The following is a 23,642-nucleotide window of genomic DNA, read 5'->3' on the forward strand; positions in this document are numbered from 1 at the left end:
ATTAGCCTACTAGGTAAACTATCTTTAACTACAGAATTGCTCTCAAGAGAAAAGACATGTTTCAATTACCTACACAAGGCTGCAGGGAGATAAATCTCTACCAGTGAATTCCAAAAATGGAATCAGTATCATGCTACTCTGTGTCACAGAGAAACAGTCAAATTTAAGAGAAATTTGGAAATAAAAAAGGCCAAAACTTTAATATCCAAGCCAGAAATTTCACAAGTGTGCAGAACTTTAGAGAGCATTTCTTCTCTTGTTTGATAAAATGAAGGAGAGATTTGTGCTTCTCTGCCACAATAGTTTTCTTGCCCACAGCCAGCTAATAAACCAAGAGACGGAGCAGAGACCAGAGAGGAGACAGAGCAAAGGAATCATGAAAGATGCTTTTAACTCCAGAGTCACAAACAGGCCAGTTCAAAGCAGCTGAACATGCAAATATTTCTAGTTATTAGTTAAGTCAACCCAAGTCATGTTAACTCATTTGATTAAGACTGCATTTTTTTTCCAACTTCAAAGAAAAGCTTCAAAATTAAAAGTAACAACAGAGACTGTCCTAAGTCACAGGACAATCTCTCTGTTTACAGTCACATACAGACTGAACCAACATCTCCAAGGAATTTTAGAAATGCTTTTTCTAATTTTTCCCTTTTCTGGCTAAGCAAACACAAGAACAAAGTTAGGAAGACCAGCAAAGCTTGACTCACATATTTCTACCCAATGAACTGCTGTGCTCAGAGTTTTAAGTTGCCAGTCAGCCTCTGGGCAAAATCTGGGCATTATCTCCAGCAGATCCTCTACTCTTAAAGGATCCCAAATCTTCTTCTTAGAAACATAACAGAACTTATTAAAGGACACATGGACTCTTCTCCATTAAACTGTCCCTGTAAGGATAAAGAGCACATCAAAAGCATATCCAAGGGAGGTACTTTATTCATCATTCCCCAGTGAAAAATGGCCAAGATTTAAGACAATAAAAATTTTCAAATTTCAACTCAAGTAGAAATTAATGAATCAATGTGTAACCAAGAGGTCATCCCTGATCAGCTGGATGAACTCAACTGGTCTTTTAACAAAGGTAACTGGAGATGATGAAGGACAGGGTCTCATCAGCAAAATGAGATTGAAGAGATTTTCCATGTGCCTAAGGAAAAGCCAGAGTACCAACCAGAGGGATCCCAGCTTCCTCAGAGGCCTCTGAATCAAACTCTAGAGTAACAGGGAAACGGGCAGGGAAATACAATTTTCTGCTTTTATCCAAATTCTTGCAGTTACTCTTGCTGGCTAAAGAGTAGCTTTTTTGCCCCTGAGTTTTTTTGCTTGTTTTCCTTAAGTGTTTCTCCTATCTCTTCAAGTCTTTGCTGATAGTGCAGTTGCCTGCAAACCTTGGAACACAAAGCTCTGAGAAAAGTATGCAAGATACTGAGATACCCTGAAGATACAGCCACCAGGGAGTCCAGCATTAAGCTGTGGAGCTTAGCAGAGCCTGCACTGAAGCAGAGGACCAGGAAAGCCCACACTTTCTGACATCCAAGCAAGCCTCAGAAGCACAGAGGTCCAGCAAGCTGGAGGTCAAACACAACAGCCCAGTAACACTGGGAAGTTCCCTGTTAAATTGTGATGTGATCAGTAACAGCAATCACAAATGTGAAAGTGCAAACAAGCAGGGAAAACAACATTCCTTTACAAATTATTTGATGAAGAAGTTAAGGACCAAAGAATTAGCATTCCAGGTCACAGCTTTTCTGCATTCCTGGCTCTGGAGCATGTTCTGATGAGAGAGAAAGAATAATGAAAGTCAAGAAACACTTATTCAAGAAACAAATATGTGAGTGCTATGGCTAGGACACATCCATGGTTTAGCAGATGCTGAAGAGGGTGGATCTACAAGACAGGAGGAAAGAAAGCTGTGAGTGGCCTCAGTGGGAAGAAGTTTGAATTTGTTAACATGCAAAAGACCAGAACAGTTGGATGCAATTCGTAGTTCAGTTTTGGCCATGTTAACTCTATGTCAACAAGGAGATACACAAATACAGACAGATTCAGCAGACACCAAAGCCTACAATTCATCACCCTTATCTTCAGAGATGAGTGACTGGGCTTAGTCAATATAGACTTCCTTTCAGTGAGTGAAGAGAAACAGACGCTTCAGAGAATGAGTCATTGACTTCCTTTCGGATTAAATTAATCACACCCTAAATCTGTCTGCCTCTATGCAGAGCCTCTGAAAGGAGATGAGAAACAGGAGCTCACACAGACATCTAAATTTTGCCACCCATGTCCAGCCATGACATTGGACTAGATGGAAGAGGTATGTTGAGGTTAAAGAAGTTTACCAAGGGAAAAGGTTGCACTTGAAACATCAACCAGCAAATAAAACAAACAACAAAAATCCACCACCCAACCAAACATACTCACACATGAAAAACATGTCATATCATCCCAAATGAAAAAGAGAAGATGCCCCCTTATTCTCCATCAAAGAGAGATGGGGAAAGTTAACATATGAAATGTGAAGATGAAGGAAATGGATGAGAGAGAAATTGCTAATGGTAGCAGAGGACTTGTAAGGGACAAGGCAGTAGGCAGATCAAAGGGTAAAACTGAAGCAATAGTCTGGCTAGAAGAAGAAGTCTTTCAAAGCCTTAGTGAGTAAAGAAATTTAGGAAGATATGAGGCAAAACCAGAAAAGGAGAACTTTAAGCAATGATTAGTTTAAAAGAAAACAAGAGAAAACTCAATGTGGTGCTTATAATAAATAGATGAGAGGATTAGGATTAGCTTCTATTGCAACAGAAATGAAGGCAAGAAGGACAAGATGATGGCAGAGAGCCTAGACCAGAAGTTTCATTATTGAAATCAAAGCTGGGGACAGGAATTGATACAGGAGGAAGAGTCAAAGAAAAGATTGCATCTAATGAAGGAGACAGTCTGGAAGACTTCACAGCTGCAAAACTACAAATTCACTGTGGGAGTTACAGACACTGTGGAACAGCTCACATGCCTGGAGTAATGAGATGGCTGGTGACAGGCTGCACAAGGACAGACAGGGAAGGTGACAGGGATTCATTCTATACAAAGGAACAGCCTGAAAGTGTGAAGCTCTGCTGAAAAATGATTGACAGGCCAATAAAGAGTAAACAGGTCTGGATGAGAGGCAAGGCCAGAAGAAACAGTCATGAGCACCTGCCATAGACCATCTGATCCTGAAGATGAAGCCTTTTTAGAAAGCAGGAAGACCTCCAGGTTCTCATTGTGAACTGCATCCACCCCAGCAGTTGCTGTAGAGGAACCACAGTGGGTCACAGGCAATCCAGTGGAATTCCAGAGCACATCAGGAACAGGTCAAGCAGAGGCTGTGATAAACCTATCACTCTTTGGAAAGGAAGAAGTGGTGGAGGATGTAAAGTCTGATGGCAAAGCTTGGTTACAGCAACCCAAGATAAACAAGATCTTGAGGGGTGTGAGAAAGATGGGTAGCATAATTACAATACTGGATTTCAGAGGGCTTCAGCTGGTTCAGAGAATAGGTAGGCAACTCTCCATGGTAAAGAAAGACTGAGCAAGGGCTCCCTTAAGCACAATCTATACACACAAGTTAATGGGACTTGATGATGTACATCTGAGAATGCAAAGGGAGACAGTAAAAAGAGTCATCTCTACCATCTTCAAAAAGCTGTAGCAATTTGAAGAGGTTCTCTCTGACTTGAAGGCAGCAAGCATCAGGCTTCTCTTCCAGAGGGAGAAGTCAGACTCCAAAGTGAGTCAGGCTCCTCTCAGCCTCTTGGAAGGCTACAAATCTACCTGGAAACCACTTCCAGACACACAAAACCCAAGAATGTAACCAGGAATTGCCAGCACAGATTCAATGAGGGTTGACCATGCCCAGCTGCAAAAGTTAGACTGCAGTCAAGATAAATTCTAACTACAGCTCTTCCCTCATCCCATTTCATCATTCTCCCTGGCAGCCAAATTGCAGAGATATGGACTAGGCCAGTGAACAGCAACTTGAGTGAAAGGCTGGCCTGGTTCAAAGAGTGGTGCTCAGCACTTTCACCATCAGACTTATACTGGGATCAATACTGTTTAATGTCTTCATTAACAACATGAACAATAGGCCAGGAGGTTTCCTTTGCCAGCCTACAGATGACATCCCACTGGAACAGTGGCCAATATGCTGATGGGAAGAGCCACTATTCAGAAGAATCTTAAGATGCTTCAGAAATGAGCTGACAGAAGCCTCATGAGCCAAATGCAATTTTTCTGCACCTGGGACAGAAAAACTGCAGGGCAAAAGCACAGGCTGGGGACTGTTTGACTTTTTTTGCAGACAAGGGTCTAGGTTCCTCATGAACAAAAAGCTGAACATGGCTCAGCAGCACCCAGTTGCAGCAGTAAAGGTTAATTTCATCCCAGAGCCATGTTATTAAAACTGCAGCCAGCAGGTCCAGAGAAGTGATTATCATCCCCTGTTGAGCACTTATGACACTATATTTAGAGTACTTTGTCCAGTTCAGGGCTCCTCTGCAGAAGAGGCACTGGCATATTGGAGCAAGTCCAGCAGAGAGTCCCTGTGATGATTTGGAGACTGCAGCACATGGATGAGGCTGACAGATGAATTTGCTGAGTCTCAGGAAAGCTGAGGGAGAATTCTCTTTGGTGCCTTCAGCTTTGCAGGAGGAGGTTATAAAGATGCAGCCAGAACTGCATCACGAGAGATGCACAGCAAAAGGACAAGAAGCAAGAGTCACATTTCATCAAAATAAGTTCTGACTCAACACAAGGAAAAAATTCCTCACAGTGAGGGCGGCCAACCACTGAAGAACAGGTTGTCCAGGGAAACTGTCATATCCTTCCTTGGTAAAAACTGGAGCTCAGCTGCCCTAGGCCCTCAGCAGTTTAATGCAACTTCAAAGCCACCATTCTGTCAGCCTCCAGAGGTCTCTTCCCATCTCAGTTATTCTAGGATTCCACTATTCTCCCTTCCCTTGCTGTTCTAGTTCTGTTAAACAGTGCTCTCTGTTCCTCCCCTTTGGATACTTCTGTTCTTCACATGTGTAATGTATTGTCCTGTTCTAATTCACAATGTATGGCTCTGGGAGGAAGCAGATCCCTCCATAATCACTCGTAACAAACCAGCTATAAAATAAGTGATGACAACAAATGTTAAAGAATTAAGCAAATAGTTTAAATGTAAACAGTAAAAAAGCAATACAGACCATCTTCAGGAACACTTTCCCATTTAGCATTAAAATACTGTTAGCTATGTTTTGGTATTTAAGAGGACTGAGGGAAAACACACATTCATTTAAAGAAATAATTAAAACCACAGCACAACAGGTCAGAAATTGGATTAAGCTAGATGCAGCTGCAATCTTCAAACTTAGTTTAAACCAAATTTGAATATCTGCAAGTGAAACTTTCAATAATCATATAATATATATAATCATGCCATTGACCCTCCTTCCCCTGTCCCTTTTCTTTTTGGTCACTGAAGACTATTGAAAGTATCAGAGCTCCAAGTCAAGAACAACTCCCTTGTAACAACGACTATGACACTGATACAGCGAGAGCAGATTGCCTGTAAGGAAACAAGAATAAACTGGCTATTTAGAGAGATTATGTAATGCAGCACAGAACTGTAAAATGGGATTTAAAGAGACATCACTCTGCATTTCAGCTCTGGAAGTAACCGTAAGTGTTGACCAATACTGTAAAAATTTGAAGAGGCTCAGGAACAGAGGAAGATGTCTTGTCAAAGAGTCTCCCCTCTGAGCTGGTATTTTACTCATAATTCTTCTTTTTCAGAAAAACAGTAGTATTTAGCTATTTTGCCATATTCATTCAAACAAAGTTGAAGCTGAAACACACCTGAATCTCACAGGTGTGCAGGTTTTTACTACAAAAATGAGGTTTGTATGTACAGGTACAAAGCATTTTGTGGGCCTGAGCCTGTTGAACTTGTGGAGCTTCATACTCAATTAGCACAGTACTGCACTCTGAAAATCAAAGTGATTATGAGCAAATACAACAGTATTAAATCTTCTCCACATAAATATTTTAGCAAGTGTAAACAAGACTCCAGTTTCTGTAAGCAGCCATTCCCAAACAAACATCAGCTGGTTCAGAAAAGAAAGGGAGAAACTGAACAGCCATGCCCTGCTGCATTATAAATAGTGAGGAAAGATACAGAAAAGACATGTGTGGTAAGAGAGAGTGGTTCTGTGTAATGAACATTCTTACACAAAACTGAAAACTACAAAATGGTCAGGGTTTGCTCATGGCTTTGTTTAGAGAGTAAATACACATATTTATAAAAGCACCAATGCACACCATGATTTTGTAGAACAGTCCAGAACTGATGAGCAGTTGCTGGGAGATTTTACTTTTGCATTTCTTCACTTTAGAATGCATGGAAAAAAAGGTTATTACCTTAAGCATTCTAATGCAAAACTGTTCTTCATCTAATTCTAAACATCCTTTCATTAAAAGCCTCAAAAAACAGCAACATCATACACTCAGCCAAGCCCAGCTGCTTTGCTGGTAATTAAGTCAGAGACAGTGAGTCCAGATCACCTCCCTTCCACCTCCCTTGGAAAGACAGACTTTACTGTAAAGAAGAATTTGGCCCAAAGCACATGGGGAAGGAGTGGGGGGAAGGAGGGACAGCAGGGAGAGGTGATTGTTTTTTAAAACCCAGCAAGTCCCTGCTCCGCGGCCGGACTTTTCCCTGCAGGTTGCTGGCAAGCAGAGCAGGCGCAGAGCGAGACCTGCCAGTGCTCTCGGACCACACACGGGCTCTCAGCTGCTCTCCAGCACTCTGGGGACTTCATCCACCGCCTATCCCTGCTTCCCAGGGCCTGGCTCTTCCCTTCAGCAGGAGCACTGATAGTACAGGAGAATTGACGTAAGAGCCATCAGTGGCTGCCCTTGCAGGCTGTCCCGAGCCAGCATCCCCGCGGGAACAAGTTCAGCACTTCACCTGCAGCAGAGTTAACTTTGGAAATGCCAACAGAGTGGCACCAGCAAATAAATAAGTAGCTCAGCCTTTTTTATAACTCTTCATTTTTCATACAGCCAATTACCAGTGCACTTCAGTTTCATTCAACTCCATACCTCTCCTTTAAAACATGTCCAATAATTTCATTTACCTTGCTACACTTTTAAGTCTAACCATGATGGAAATTTAACATCATTTCACCCCCAAAAAAAAGCCATGATCATGGGCTCACAGTGACAGGGTGAGATTTTGTAAGCTCGTTGCCATTGCTCAATTTGCAATTAAAAACTATGTAAAGCCAGAAGTGTGATTAAAAGCAGCAGACAACCGGCTCATTATTCAGCGACAGAAAAGAAAAGGCTTTCAAACACCAATTGCTCTACCTGAAATATCAGCTGCTGTTGTCATGCCTGGGACTGAGCAAGAACATCACTTAGCTCACTGAAAAGAACTTTCCCAGAGATAGATTGGCAGCATGACAAATGCAGGTTGGCTACAGAAATCAAAGACCAAACACTTGCTCCTTATATAAAGGATAGACACAGGGAAAAAAAAAATAGAAGAAAACCTGCAAAGGGCTTCAGAGAGGTGTAACTAAAAAGACAAATTATTTTCCTTTTTCAAGACTGTTTGGGAGATAAGTTCGTGTAAAGCAACTAAATGTTTTTGTATACAATGCTGATATACTTTAGCCAAGTCACAATCACTGTTTTTGATCAGGGAGGCCCCCCACACAAAAGCTGTGGGGAAGGAAGATGCTCAGACATATTCCCCAGCAAACACTCATCCAAGAAAAAAGCTGTGTTTAGATTCTAGAAAAACGCCTACACTGTCTTTACTTGTGATTACCTTTTGGCATAACCAAAAGGGCTTTTGAAGGATTCAAACACTCCATGAAGCAACAAGACAGACTTCCTTCCATCAGCATTTTACTTTTCTACAATTACAGACAACTGTGAAGTTCTTATGCACAAAAAGCCAATTTATTTTTAAAATGCCTGTTCAAAATTACAGTTTTGATTAAAATGCCTTAATCCAAAACCAGACTTCATTAAGTTTAGTGGCTTTATCCCACTGCTTATATAGGTTACATGTTAGACAGGAAATTTAAAATTCCTAAGATGGTAACTTCAGACCTGACACTGACACTAGCTCACCTAAAGTGCAAGCTTTACTTTGCCAAACAAACAGGGCTCAATACTCTTAAGTAAAAACAGCTGAATAAAACATTCTGTATATAAAACAACCTGTATATATACATATATCAGCTGAATAATGCTGAGTAGAGTAATCTGACTATACTTCAATGACACAGATCAATCTTAGCTTCTCTACACCAATGAAGATATAATATCAGATCAATCTTACTCTTCATGTACCTACAGAGGCAAAATATAGGCAAGTCTTCTGTACTGAGTTGCAAATGTAATATTAATTTAGGAAAATACTTTTCTCTAAAATATCTCCTCCAAATGAGTACTTTATCAGTAAAACCCATTTACATCCATGGTTAATTACATGTCAGCTTCTGAGACTTTGCTATGACAATCCATCAGCTGTCATCTCCAAGAGTCATGAGACAGGAGTATTAATTAACCAAAAAATGACAACTCCTGTCCCTTGATATGAGCAACAGCAAACTGGAAGACCATTCTGCTCCTGGAATAAAAGCTGGTTTTATTCACTCTCTTTAAAGAGTGTAGAATATGGAGATCTCAATTAAAATGTAAAGCATGTAATGAGAATATTTATTTTAATGTCATCTGTGCGCTAAAACCTTTTTTCCATTTTTCCTCTCTCTATTCAGTGATCCCATATTAAGCACATGATTACTTATATGCATTATCTCACACTTGCATTACTTAAGACCAAAAATATTTGAAGAATTAGACTTTTAAATAAACATGAATAAAGTATTTTCACAACCCTGAAAATTGACTAAATAAAAAGCCACAATAGGTTTAACAGATAATAAAAAGGTGCAATGGGCATGTCAACCTTGAAAAAGCCCTTTAAAACCACAGTAATATTGTCAGGTGCCATTACCCTCTGTCAGTCAGCCACATGAACTCATAAATCAGGTGTAGCAGCCAAATGAGAGCACAATGAAAAATCAGCACTAAGCAGACTTGTCCACTGAATAATGAGGGGCCTGCCAAGGTTTTGAGGTCACATTCAAAACTAAAAATTAATTGTATCAACCATATTAATAAAAAGAATTCATATCAGCAAGACTAAAATTTGCTAGTACCATTCTGTAGAGTTTTTGCTCGTGACTCCTTTCCCAGATTGGCGTGGAATCCTCCTCCTAAAGTCGGTGTTTTCCCTGCACCTATTAGGGGGGAAAAAAAAAAAACAGACATGTCAGAGAGAGTAACTTAATTAAAATATTAAAATAAAACTTATTTTGCCAATATAGTCAGTATCTGTATCATCTACAACATGCCAAACTACATTAAGAAGGTCTTAAAGTACTTAAGACATCAAGTACCAATACTGTGCAAATTATTTCTTTCTTGGGATACCATAAGAATTACACGGCTCCATAAGCCCTCCCAATCTCAGTTCCAAAGAAACTGCAAAAATCTCCCAAGGTCTATTGGAAGCAGAACATGAAAATCAGTACTGTAGAACATTTCTCAAAATAAAGGAGGAAACAATTGCTTAGTTAGTATTTTTGTCTGAAGAATATTCAATGAAGAATTTACAGAATTTTAATAGGTAATTATTGGCGTTAGAGAACATAAAACATGTTTAGCATTCAATAATGACTGTGTTGGCTACTACAGACATAACACTTATTTTAAAGTAACTTCAGTTTGTCATTAGGTAAACACAGCAACACTCAGGCTACAAAAACTGCAAGTCTGGAACTGCTACTTTTACACCCTGAAAGGCTGGAGAATTAAAAGAAGTCTGAGTTGTAAATCAGCATAAACCAGAGGCTGGTTTGGGCATCCATGCCAATGCTAAAGGAGCCTGAATGCAGAAGAGATTGCTGGGAGTCAGTGGAACTACTCATGCAAACCAATCTTGCAGAACAGGGAATTAAACTACCAAGGACAAAAACAGTCTCCCACTAAAGCAGGAAGAGTTTTTTTAAAACAATCAGGGTACCTCAAGCAGGATATCTGAATCTATCAGCTTAACAGCAAGTGAGACCAAAAAGGTAAATTGCACAGGAATGCAAACAAGCAATTTGTTAATAATGGACTTCTACTTAATTCAAGTAGTCTGGCCTTCGGGAGAGGGGAAAAAGCCATCTTGTGGTCCATGATGCCCACAGCTTTTCCTCAAGTTCTTGTGGCTGTTCCCTCCTCTCAGACTAGCTCTTCAGAACAAACTAGAAAGGCTTTGGGATAGACACAGAGAGGGGAATGAAGTTGCTCTTTAAAGCAGTTCAGGGCATTTCTTGTACACACCTGAATAAGATACTTCCACGGCAGGTACAACTGATGAGAAACTGTGACCTAAACTGTTCACTCTTACCAGACTTTTTTAGCTCTTTTTTAGCTCCTCTCAGTTGGACTTAATGTACATCAATACTGAGGAAAAAAAACCAAAACCAAAGCAAAACCAAAACCTAGAAAAGCTAATAAGCTAATATTCCTGCAGAATTACTATCAGCCTTCAAAGCTTATTTTTCCATATAACTTTTAAATTAGGTTTCCAGTGCTATCCACAACAGAAACCAACTTCACTTTGTTAACAGATCCTTTAACAAACAATAATCAGCTCTTGTGGCAGTGCTGTCACAGTGCAGCTGGTGTGTAGCTGGACAAGGTAAATCTAGATATAACACAAATCCAATTTGGCTAGCCTGATTCTTTCCAGAAAAACAGATAAACACTCCCCAGATAGGCTGGATTCAAACCTACACAGGGGACCCTCAGCCAATCCTGTTCAAGCCTAGATGCAGAAACACCACTGGCCAGAGATCTGGGCAGAGAGAGATCCCAGCTATCTGAGCCTGGAAAATTCAAACTCCCTATAAAAAGAAGATTTGAACAATAAAATATATTGTTTTTCCAAGACACTTGGTGAGTTCGTGTCATCCCTGGTCTCCAACCAACAACTTCACATAACAAGCTCTCACCTAAATGCCCCACAGATTAAGTACTGCATCCTAAGCAGTGAAAAACATTCAACAGTGGTCTTCTCACTGGGTACAGAGGCAAGTCTCCCAACTCTGTGTTTGACTGTCAGAGACATTCTGATAGTCAAACACAGAGTCAGATAGTCAGATATACCTGCCATTCTTATAGGTACAGCCTTGGATTGCCAGAAACACTTGAAATCAAACCAATGAAGCAAACCAAGCTATAAAAGAAGGCATAACATTTTTTGTGTACACTTAGTAAGAATGGTTTACCTGGCAGAAAATGTATCAATGATGGCAATAGTTTTACATTCCTTTTCTTCCCTAGCAAATCTAAACAGAAATTCCACCTCCCATTTTCCTTGTTTTTATTGTTTTAAGATTTGCCTTACTACAAGTTTCCTCACTAGTTTGATTTGCATCAGGAGAGCCCACTAGAGCATCAGTACATGGGAGGAGGACACCAGCCGCAAGGAAGGAGCAGGAGCAAGCAGCTGGAGGCAGGGGGCTCACCCATGACTCCTGTCAAAGGCACTGTTGGCCCCTCCTGTACTCAAAAGCTCCACCTCCCTGTCCCCTCTATCCTTGAATATACTGAACTGCTTTGGACTATCATTGGTAAAACAACACTTTAAAATGTTTCCCTATTACTATTAAAAAGCTTGCACAAAACAATCTTACAGTGATGATAAACAATACTAATAACTAAATAATTTAACTTACTCAGGAGTTAAAATCCAAAATAATATAAACAAAATGGAATTAAGTTGAGATTTCAATGATTTTGTTCTTTAAGACTCTTTTTCATTAGCCATCAAGCTATAACATCATACATAAAGTCATTTCTTTCCAAGCTGAAGAGACTGCAGCAGATACCAACAGAGCTATCTGAAAGACAGATTCTGCTATCAGAATTGATGTACCCATTTTTCAGCAAGTTAACTGGAAAGGCTGAACATCTCTACTTAGCATTTGTCTTTGAAAACTGACAGAAAACTAGTCTGTTGAGCACTTACACTTTCAGAACTGCAAACTAATGTTGCCATTGACTATGTAGCCTCACCATCAGCTTTAATCTTACAAGCAAAATGCAAACCAAACTCATTATCATAACTGTTCGACTGGGTAATAAAAAGATAAACTCTTAAAAAAAGAAAACTGAAATAATCAAATTCATTTAAAGACAAAAATCCCCACAAAGCTAGCAATTTAAAAAGTACAAAGGAATGGAACAGCAATTGCTAGGCACAACCAAATTAACATCCCAGCTTAACTGCAATTTTTACATTTCTTGACCTTTTCCATTCTTCCCCCACAACTTCAAAAGTGAATTAAGCAGGCTTTTGGTTTTTCACATTCAGCTTTCAAGACATACAAAAATATATCTGAGAAGTATTTGGTATCTTCAAGTACTGCCTGCCAAATCTTCAACATTAACACTACCATTTCCCTAAGGCAAATCCAATGCACTCCTTAATAAGGTGGTGCCTCCCAAGGTCCATTGCCATCTACTCCTCCTACCTGCTGGGGAGGGGCTGCTGCATCCTGGGGACATCAGGCACAGCATCACCAGCTGGGAGAGGGAGGGACTGTAGCACTCTGCTCTGCACTGGGGCAGCCCCACCTCCAGTCCTGGGGGCAGTTTTGGGCACCACAATGTTAAAAAGACCATAAAGCCATGGGCGTGTCCAAAGGAGGGCCATGAAGACAGAGAAGGGCCCAGAGGTGAAGCCACATGAGCAGCAGCTGTGGGCACTTGGTCTGTTCAGCCTGGAGGAGGCTGAGGGCAGAGCTCACTGCAGGTACAACTTCCTCCTGGGGGGAAGAGCAGGGGCACACACCGAGCTGTTCTCCCTGGTGACCTGTCCCAAGACCTGAGGGAATGGCATGAAGGTGTGTCAGTGGAAGTTTAGGTTGGCTTCTAGGAAAAAGGTTTTCACCCAGAGGATGGTTGGAAACTGGAACAGGCTCCCTGGGGAAGTGGTCACAGCACCAAGACTTGCAGAATTTAAGGGGCATTTGGACAATGCTCTCAGACATTCGCTGTGACGCTTAGGGCATCCTGTGCAGGGACTTTCATAATCCTTGTGGGTCCCCTTCCAACACAGTATATTCTATGACTCTGTTTACTTTTAGAAACTCACTCAGATTTGCAACTTCACGTAACTGAAGCTTCTTTTTCAAGTTTGCTTTGGACATTTACATGAAATATTGGACAACAGAAGGTGTGGAAAGATGTGTTAGGCAGCTCAGAAACACAGCTACTCCAGTTTTTGTGTGGTACTCTCAGTGGGCTACACTGCCTTAACAGAACTGAAGATGCAGGAGATCATGTCTGGAAACTTGATGGTACTCAGTCTTAGCTCACACAGGTCCAGACCCAGACCATAACCCTGCATCATTCGAGTGTTAAACTATTTGTCACAGCTGGGTTAACATCTGGACTCTACAATCTTAAAGGTCTTTTCCAACTAAACAATTACATGGTTCTACAGTGACTATCCCTCCATCAGCCAAAAGCAGCCATTCCCACTCTGCTGCTCACAGCACAAGCACCTCAGCAGTTTCTGTTTTGCTCCACCAACTACCTAACAAAGTCACATCACTCTGCTTCTCCATAAAACTGCTCCTCAAGCTGTAAAAGGTACAAGCAAAGCTTGAAGTCTGGGGTAATCTTGAACAGCAATAAAAAACCACAGGTAACAGGAACAGCACTTATCAAATCACTCCACACAGTGGAGGCAAAGAGCAGCCACTTGGGCATCTGCAGCCTAAAGGGCACTTTTCTGTCAGGTAGGGACATGATGAGTTTCAGATTCAACACCTGGAGGAGAAACAGATTCATTCCCAGCATTACAGATTTTGCTTCCTCTACATAAATGAGCAAGTGAAGACAGGGAATGAAGCTGCTTGTAACCTGAAATGAAGTGCATTTGCTATCTGATAGGACCAATCCTACCAAAATCCTTCCCTGTAAAATTAAACCCAAAAGCCACCAGTCCTTTCTTTAGCACAAGGTAGGGGCAAACCTATTCCAAATACACGTATTTATAGGTCCAGCATAAAATCTGGTAAAGTCTAGTAAAGAATGCAAACTGCATCACACCAATTGTTTCATAATTGGGGAAGACAAGGTAATCTGATATAAAAAAACTAATGAGCTTCCTACTGAAGTTAGGCCATAAAAGTAAAAAGGAGGGTTAAACCTCCCACTACAAATCATACTTGTAAAAGTAAAATTATGTGATTCAAGTTCTGAAGTTTATAACTGAATTCTTTTCTCACTTATTTTTCCAGGGAAGTGAACAGGTCTGCAGGCACCAGAGCCTGCTGAAACAGCACTGCCACATAAACTTACATAGACAAACTTTAAATCTATTCCATCATAGCTTATTTTCCTAACTACCAACTGTAGAGATAAATATAGTTGCATCCACCACAACCCAACTTAGGACTGCCCAAGTCTTTGAAATCAGTCTGCAAGTTATGTGCACTACTCTGCACTGCCACAGCTGACAGCAGCACCCTCTGTTGTTGTCATCCCAGGGACAGTATGGAAAAGACTCAATGCCAGAAAAAGCTTCATATTAACTCTGGTGCATGATTGCCACCTGGAGGATTTGGGGAGAGAAGCAAAATTGATTTCATTCCTCTCACTAAAACATATAGCAGATGATTATTTTAGATGGAAGTTTGCCCTCTTCCTTCCCAACACAGCATGATTATGAATTAGTTTTCTAATCTGGCACAGGGTTAAATCAGGTAAATACTCTTCAGGATTTCCATCAAAGGGTCTGCAAATCCAGCATACTTATATTTCCTTTCTCTGTATTGCAATTGACATCATGACCACTCTGCATAACTTAAAATTAACCACGAATTAGTGTCATATCTAAAAAGCTGGGCCACAAATATAAGGCAACTTGTTGGTATTAATATTATTTTAACTTTTCAGTAGCAAGTGTTTTCATTTCAAGTTTAGCATGTGTATTATTGGCAAAGCCCAGTTTGGGGGGCTGTACTGTAAGAAACAATGTCAGGACTTTGTCTATCAGTATATTACATGGAAACTGATTAACAACTACCAATTAAAACAAACCTTTACTCCTTTCACTTTTTTAATATTTGAAAATACACAAGAATCCTTTATTGTACATAAGAACCAAATAGACAAAAGTACAGAATCCTACACAGAGTTCATCCCCTTTCCCAACTGTCTCACTAACAATCACTGTGACCATAATTGATCATCTTAAAAAGTTCTACAGGACAAAAAAGTAGAGAAGATTAATGACTAGTAAGCTCAGCTTAAATTTTACATAAGTTTTTTTCTCAGTGTAGTCAGTCCCTCTCTTCTTTTCAGCTTGCTGACCATAACTTTTCATGTCCACAATCCCCAAAAGACAAATATTTAGATCAAGGCAAACTCTTGTCAAGTTCTGCATGCGAGGTCAATGTAGGTCAGATGCCTTGATGTAAAAACAAAGATTTTAAGGATAAAATAGTAAAGAAAATACTTCTGTAAGCTCCCACAGGTATACCTAAAACATTGAGCATACCACAGCTTTACTAAAGAGCCAAAGATGCATTAAATCTGCAGTGTCATGGGACACTGAGGAGTGAGAGTACACATTCAGGATTTGTGGCAGTGCTAATGGGTCTCTGTACTAACTTCATTATAATTCATTTGCAAAAAAAACCCAAAAAACCTGTAATAACAGAAATAAACTCTTCCTTGCTATTCTAAAATTTGAAGCAGGCTACTTACAAATGTTGTGGAACCTCCTACACCAAAAACTTTAACAAACACTTGTTGGTGTGTTAAGTATTACCATTTCACAATTTCTCTTTCCCCTTAAGAGCAAAAGCAAGATAACCTCCAACCAGCTTCAAATTACTGCACTGCAAACTCATGTACATTTGGAGATGCAGAGCCTTAATGCAGGTCTGCTGTACCAGAGCCAGAGAGCCTGACTGAGTGCTGAAGAACTGGTGCTGTCACTGCCCACTGCAGAATCCTGTTTCTGTGACTGTGCCTGTGTATTTGTCACTGCCCTAAAACCTCCAGGCTTAGTCACTAAGTAAGTTAAAAGATTTATTAATAATTCTTACTAATTTTTTACTAGAGATGTGACTCTGAATTCTAAAGCAGGGCAGGGACAGGCAGAGCTGAGGGCATCAGGCACCCCCATGGGTCCAGGGATGGGGTGAGGCCAAGCAGAACATCAGACTGCACAGGGGGGTCAGGGTCAGGCTCAGCAAGGGGAACAAGGTCAGACACACCCCAGTGTCCAAACAGGGCCACAAGGATGGGCTGAGGCCAGACAGCACATGGGCCTGGCTCTACAGGGTCCACGGGTGGGGAGGGCAAGGCAGTGGGGAGCTGGAGACTGGCCCTGCTGTGCAGGCCCTGGGACAGGGGCTGACATCCCAGAGGACTGGGATTGGCTCCTGGGCCATGGGCAGCCTTGGGGGAACCCCAGAGAGAAGCTGGTCAGGAACAACAAGTACCAATAGTACCTGGTTTGTGACCAAGAAGCTTATCAGATCTGTTTTTCTCAACCTAGTACCAAGCATTTAAAGGGAATTTCTGGAACAAAAGAAGCTGAGTTTCCCCAGACAGTGTGCTTAAGATCACAAGCTCAGTACACCCTGAAGCATCATTTCTTTGTGCTGTATTTCTTAGTTACATCTTCCAGCTTGCTTCTATGCTGCCTGCACATCAACCTTCCCAGGTGGGACTTTTCTTCTCCTTTGATTAGTGTCAGAAGTCCCAGCCTTCACCTTTCTCAGCTTCTTTAAACAAAAACCTGAAGAGAGATCTCGGCTGTCAGGTTTGCTCCATGCTCAGCTTTCTCTCACTCTCTTCAGCTTCAGTTTTTCTCCTGTCAGCTTAAAAAAAAAAACACTTGTGAAAACAGTTCCTCCCAGCAATTACCACAGGACAGAGGACTCCCACCCAGACACAGTGAAAGAGCAATCAGAGAACTCCAGACCTTCAGACATGGCCTTGCCTTTCTACAAAAGCAGCAGCCATCAAACCAGTGCAAACTGGCAAAGGGCTCAGTGTAACTCCATCCTCCAGGATGCAATTATAGCATAATGGAGAGGGAGAAATGTAGCTCACTCTCAGACCCTGTATTGCTGTACTTCCTGCTGGGATGTTTTCAAATGTAGCAACTGATAGGCTGTTAAGAACTTGGGGATGAAGAAAAATAAAAAGCAAGACACATTCACTACAATTAGCAGGATTTAAAAGCTCTCCAAATTTAAGTTAAGAAATCAGAGTGAACAATCTCTTTGGCTAGTCTGAACTGGCTATCAATTATAAAGTGAATAGTTATTCTTCAAAACTAGACTCAGCTAGGAAAAGCACATGCCTCAAACACTTTCTGTGCAATCAACAGAGTTCCTTGGAGCTAAAATAAGCATGATAACCCTTCTCCACTAATACCTGACTTAGCCAGGGTCAAATTAGTCAGGTTCACAAACCAAATTTCAAGGCAGGGCTTTCACAAGCTCCAAGAGAGTAACATAGCTAGGGAAGAGTACTGAAGCTGGATTCTCTCCTGTCTGTGATCCCTCACAACAAAATTAAGACCAAATTACGACCAACTAGACCAGCATGGGGCATATCCAAGCATTCAGAGGACTCTCCTCTCAAAAGATCAACAAAACAATACACAGCAGCTCCTTCTAGAAGGGTTATTCCCTTGCTAGTGAAATAACTTAGCAGTTCACAACCCAGGAAGTGCCAAGAACCTTGCAAGAAGAGCTAACTTGCCTGTGTTTCAGACAGACAGCATTGAAAGGAATGGTGGGATTAGCTCTGCAAAGCTCAAAGAACATGATCTTCTTTCCATGAAGCCTCAAAAGAACAACTGTGCCAAATCAGACTGAAAGACTAGTCCAGTATCCTACCTGTGAATGAGAAAGCCCATCAATATACATGCCAACAAGGGTAGCACAAAATACAGGAGGAAAGCTTGTTGTGATAGCTCTCTCATATAATCTCCCAGTGATCTGTGGCTCAAGGATTTCCTGAACCAGAAATAATGTATTTTATCAATAGCCAGGATACGTTTTTTATTCAGTCTGCCTAATCATTTTAAGCTCATGTAAACTTTTAATATTCACAACATCAGATTCATGGGGGGAGGGGGGTGTTCTGTAAAACCAAAACAAACCAAACAAAACTTCTAATGCTTCTGAACCTCCTACCCACTACTTTTGCAATCAGTTAGCTGCTTGATTTCTTAGCATTCCCCAGCTTTTGCATTATGTGACCCTGAGCACCTGCTCATCCTTGCTGCTATTTTACTGCATTTACAAATCCCTACTATGGCCCCATTCAATCATCTCTTTCCCAGCCTGAAGAGGCTGAGTCTATTCAGTCAGTCTAACTGAGAAGCTCTTCAGGAAGCTCTCCTCTTAATCACTCCATCTTCCTCTCTGTATCTTTTCTAGCTCTATTAGAGGTTTTCATGGGGAGGGGGAAGAAAAGAGAAACCCACCAGAACTGCACACAGAACTTCAGCTGGAGGTAACACTGTGGATATGCAACAGTGGACAGACATGCTGCATGTGATCTTTTAACTTCTAACATCCCCTTTCCCACCCAGGTTCTTTTGCACCATGAATGAACATCCATTATGACCTAGGGATTTCCTTCCAATGTTACCCCAGTCAGTCTGGATGTAGAAAAAACCATCCCACATGTGGAAGAAAGGAAAAATGCTAGCTCTCACAGCAACTCTTCATCCCATCTGCTATCCTACCACCCATCCACTAAAAGCAACAGGTCCTTCTACAACCCCAATAATTCTACAACCCCTACCCCAAATAATTCAGTATTGCCCACAAACCTCATTAACTCACCAGCCACCTGTTTTCCAGATCATCAGTCCAGATTCTATGGAATTTCACTGGCACCTCCTTCTGTACTCTCTAGAGTATATTTGCTATAATTTGAAGAGCTACTCTGCTCTGTCAAGACTTTTCCTTATCAATGACAGCTCAGATTCTATAAGAGCTTCTGGTGAAGGATCCTGCTGACTTTCCTTTGAAAATCCAACTTTCTGCTTTGTCCACTTACCAAAAAGGTTTCTGGTGAAACAACTTGCTGACCTTCCTTTGAAAATCCAACCATCTGCTTTGCCCACTTACCAAGTTCTTAGAAAGCTTCAAAGGATCTTCAAGGCAAGTCACTTTGCCAAAAAGCATTGTTACCCTGTATTTACCTGTGCAGAACACATATTTTTTGTCCTTCACTACTTCTACCTTCTTGGCTCATCCTGTGCATGCAGATGTGGCACTCAGGAACATGGTTCAGTGATGGACTTGGCAGTGCTAGGTTAACAGTTGACCTTGATAATTTCAAAAACCTTAAAAAAACCCTAAAAAAATCTTCTCCTACAACTTAAATGATTCTTTGATTTTACCCTCTTGTCCAACACACTTAGCAAGCCTGCATTTTCCCAAGACATCATGGAGAGCAAAGCAAACCCCCTCCTTCACGGCTAAGAACAAGCCCAGGCTTTCTCAGCACACCAAAATCTCAGCTGCTAAAACATCAAACAATGGAAAAGAACTTTCCAAAGGACTCACACATCTGCACTGGAAAACACTGGCTACACCAAACTTCTCTTTGGAAGGCATCAGTATTGAGGCTTCCTACACCAGGCACATAATTAGCTCCATGTAAAAACTGCCAGAGATAACTTAACTGTGATCTCACACCTTCCTCCAACCCTGAGAGGATAAAAGGGATTTCCAACGTTTTATAGGGATTCTACATGACTTATTAGCAAGGACTTGGCCATTTCATATTAATATAGAGAAGTAGAGGACACACTCCTTCAGTAAACAGAAGCAAGATTCTGAAATCTTAACACGTAGCTTGGCAAAATAAAAGGTTTTGTTACAGGTTAAAAAGAGAAATCAGTGCTTTCCATTCCGTTTGCTTTTCTATGATGAAGGTGAAAATAAGTTATTAATAAATGCATCTGTATTCAACATGTAATAACACACCAATGGAAGCTGCTGTGGATCTTGAAAGGATTTGAGGAATATTTTTGCACAACTGGTAGCTCTGAACTCCAGAAATACCAAAAGCCCCGTTCAATTCCCAGCCCTGAAATAAAGAACCTGACATCCCTCATCCTTTACAAACCTTAGACAATGTTCTCCAAGACACCCAGCCCTACTAACCATGAGCCAGGGACTCAAAAACAGCACCCCAGGCACCTCTGACACTGCAAATGCTCCACACATTAAGACACTCTGAGATCATCAGACCACAGTCCAAGGAGCCTCAGACCAAGGCATTTCATTCAATTTTAGTGGAAATTGACTAATATAATCAAAAGTCACGGAAAGGCATAACTTACCAGAAAATGTGGCTTTCAGAAAGTACGTGGTTTCTGACTTAAAAGAAATATACATTTCTTTGTAAATTTTCTAACCTTTGGGGAGATACAAAGTCCTTCTTTCACAGTAAATTACTTTTCTACCCATTCCAGAGGATTTTAATCAGTCATAAACACATTAATAGACAAGAACACATCAAGAGGACACTGTTATTGCAGTACAAATACATCTTTTCAGATTACCTTACATCACTCAGTTTACGTGGAGAAAAAAAAATTTTCACAACAGAAGCATCTGTTTTGGAACATAAAGAACTGCTCCAGCCTAAGTCACCCATATCCTAATTTCCTCAAAATATTTCTACTGTGAAACAGGGCCTGCACTCACAAAATCACAGACTCAAGACTTCCACAAAAAAAGAAAGGCTATACATTAAAGAGATTTTAAGTACTGTGCAATTCATCCATAAGGGTAAAAAAGCCTCAGTATGGTGCATTTCTTTCTTTTCCTTTAGATTTATTTTTTAAGGATAAAGGCATCCCAAAATGAGCTCTAGCTTGCATGCCATCTGTCCTGCATAATTTTGGGTGGGAGGGAAAAAGCAGAACAAATCCTTAAAAATGCAGTCTCCACATCAAAACAGGAAAAATGAAGGATACAAGAGCTGCTTATAGGCTGTAAAAAAAGTAATGCCAGCACCCTGAGTTGGAAGACAGGAATGGCATCAGACAACTCCTAGCCTACAGTAAACTCCCAAACTCCAATTTGCAGTGCTGCATTCTCCACCACAGGAAGAATTCCTCTTTCTTCCCCACAGCTATACAATCCATCAGAGCCACTTGTTTCACTGCTAAGCTCTTTCCCATGCTTTTGCTTATCTTTCTTTCTCCTTATACACATTCCCCATACAGATTTTCCATTTCTCCCCTTTCAAACACTACATCCTCCCCACATCCATTTTCCTTCTCTCCCATTCTAAACAGTGTTGTCTTCTTGATCTGGCCTTTTTCCATGTTTTATCCTCCAGAGGATTCACACAATCACCCCAACCCAACTTCTGACAGGAGACTCTTGACCCTTCATGTCCAGCCTGTTTCTCCTCCTTGTGCCCCTATATGTTCCCTCTATCCATTAAACACCCAACCAAGCCCTCCATCCCAAATAATTTCATCTACCTCCCCATTTCCTGTGCTCCCAGCCCTTCCACAGAGCCCCAAACTTTCTCACACACCTGCCCCAGTCCCTCACACATGTACTCACACTCAGACCATCTCTCTAATCCTGTACAGCTCTTTTTTGCTATTCATCCTAGCCTCCCCCACCCCATTTCTGTACAGCAGGCTCTCCTTCTCCCCATGCATTGCCTCTCCCATTTCCACTATGTGCAGCACCAGTTCCCACATGCACCACCCATATCCCATCTTTGCACCACATGGTTTTCCAGTCTGTCCTCACACCCTTTGCACAGCACCCTTTTCCCTATACATTGTCCTTCTTATCTCCCAGCACAGTGTCCTTATCTCCCCTATACACTATCCTCACTCCCCTGTAGCATTCCCATAACCCCACCCTCTGGCAGAGCATCTCCCCATCCCTTTTCTCATTCTTCCCACAGCTCCCTCACCCCTGTTCCCCGTCCCTGAATCTCACAAAGAGAATCTCACAATCCATGAGGTTGGAAAAGACCTCTATCTAAGATCCCTGAGTGCACCCTATGAATGACCACCCTGTCACCCAGACCATGGCACTGAGTGCCACAGCCAGCCTTTCCTTACACACCTCCAGGGACAGCGACTCCACCACTACCCTGGCCAGTCCATTCCAATGCCTAATCACCCTTCCCACGAGGAAATTCTGTCTTATGTCCAACCTAAACCTCTGGTGCCACAGAAGACTATGTCCCCTCGTCCTGTCACTTATTCCCTGGGAGCAGAGCCCGACCCCCACCTGGTTCCACCCTCCTGTCAAGGAGTTGTGGAGCGGCAATGTGCCCCCCGAGCCTCCTCTTCTCCAGGCTGAACAGCCGGAGATTTGTGCTCCAGACCCCTCCCCAGCTCCGCTGCCCTTCTCTGGATGTGGTCCAGCCCCTCAATGTCCTTTCCGAATTGAGGGATTCAGAACTGAGCACATCACTCGAAGTGTGGTCTCAGCAGTGCCCAGCACAGGTGGACGATCACATCCCTGGTCCTGCTGGCCACACTGTTCCTGACAGAGGCCAGGATGTCACCGGCCCTCCTACCCACCTGGGAATGCCTTGGGCTCATGTTCCGCCGCTGTCGATCAGCACCCCCAGGTCCTTTTCCGCTGGGTCGCTCATCCCCATGCTCTGTCCCTGATCCCACACAGCTCGCAGCCCCTTCGCCCTGTCCCTGTCCAAGCCTCTTCCAGCTCCCTTTCCCTCCTGCCATGTGCCCCATCTCCGCATCACCCTCTCTTCACACACCGCCCGCTATTCCCCACACCCCGCTCCCTGTGCCCCCGGGCCCCCGCCCCGCCCTGCCCCGGCCCGCCCGCACTCACCGTCCAGCGACACGAACTGCCCCACGGCGGAGGAGCCGCCGCCGCTGTTCTCCACGAACTGCACCTCGGACACGATGATGTTGTCCTCCAGCACGGAGCCGCAGCCCGTGCACACCGCGTCCCCGCGCGCCGCGTCCACCTCAATCTCCGCGCACCCGCAGGCGCCGCACACTCGCCCGCCCGGCATCCTGCCCGCCGTACCGGGACGGACCCGGCCGCCGCCCCCGCCGCTCGGCACCGCCCGGCACAGCCCGGCCCGGGCCCGCGCAGGCCTCGCTCGCCGGCACCGGCACGGGGAGGAGCGCGGCAGCCGCCGCCACCCCGCCGGCTCTCGCGAGGCTTCGCGCGCCGCTCCCGCCCCTCCGCAGCGCTCCTCCCTCACGGCCCGCGCGTGGCCCGTCCCTCGGGATCGGTTCCCGCTGCCCCCAGCTCCTGGTTCCTGCCCTCTGCCCGGGCAGGGATCCCTTCCACCGGGCCAGGTTGCCCTGAGCGCCATCCAGTCTGGCCCTGAACATTGCCAGGGATGCGACGTCCTCAGCTTCTCTGGGCAACCTGTGACAGGGCCTCGGAACCCTCTGGGCATCAATCAAATTCATCAATCAAATTCATCAGTCAGATCTATTCCATCGTTCTGTAATGCTGAGATGAAAGTTG

At 42.7% G+C, this 23,642-nt stretch overlaps 1 protein-coding gene across 1 annotated transcript in view; it reads right to left on the reverse strand.

Annotated features, from left to right (window-relative positions):
• Window positions 1-23,280, reverse strand: part of BRF1 (BRF1 RNA polymerase III transcription initiation factor subunit) — a 172,004-nt gene extending 148,724 nt beyond the window's left edge. The window contains exons 1-2 of the mRNA XM_009101684.4: window positions 22,989-23,280; window positions 9,252-9,332 (exon numbers count right to left, since the gene is read on the reverse strand). Of these exons, the coding sequence (XP_009099932.2) occupies window positions 9,252-9,332; window positions 22,989-23,175 (268 nt within the window). The 5' untranslated portion in view covers window positions 23,176-23,280. The remainder of the gene's footprint in view (window positions 1-9,251; window positions 9,333-22,988) is intronic.
• Between the last annotated feature and the right edge of the window lie 362 nt (window positions 23,281-23,642).

Source organism: Serinus canaria, chromosome 5 (genome assembly GCF_022539315.1).
Source record: "Serinus canaria isolate serCan28SL12 chromosome 5, serCan2020, whole genome shotgun sequence".
Taxonomy (NCBI): Eukaryota; Metazoa; Chordata; class Aves; order Passeriformes; family Fringillidae; genus Serinus; species Serinus canaria.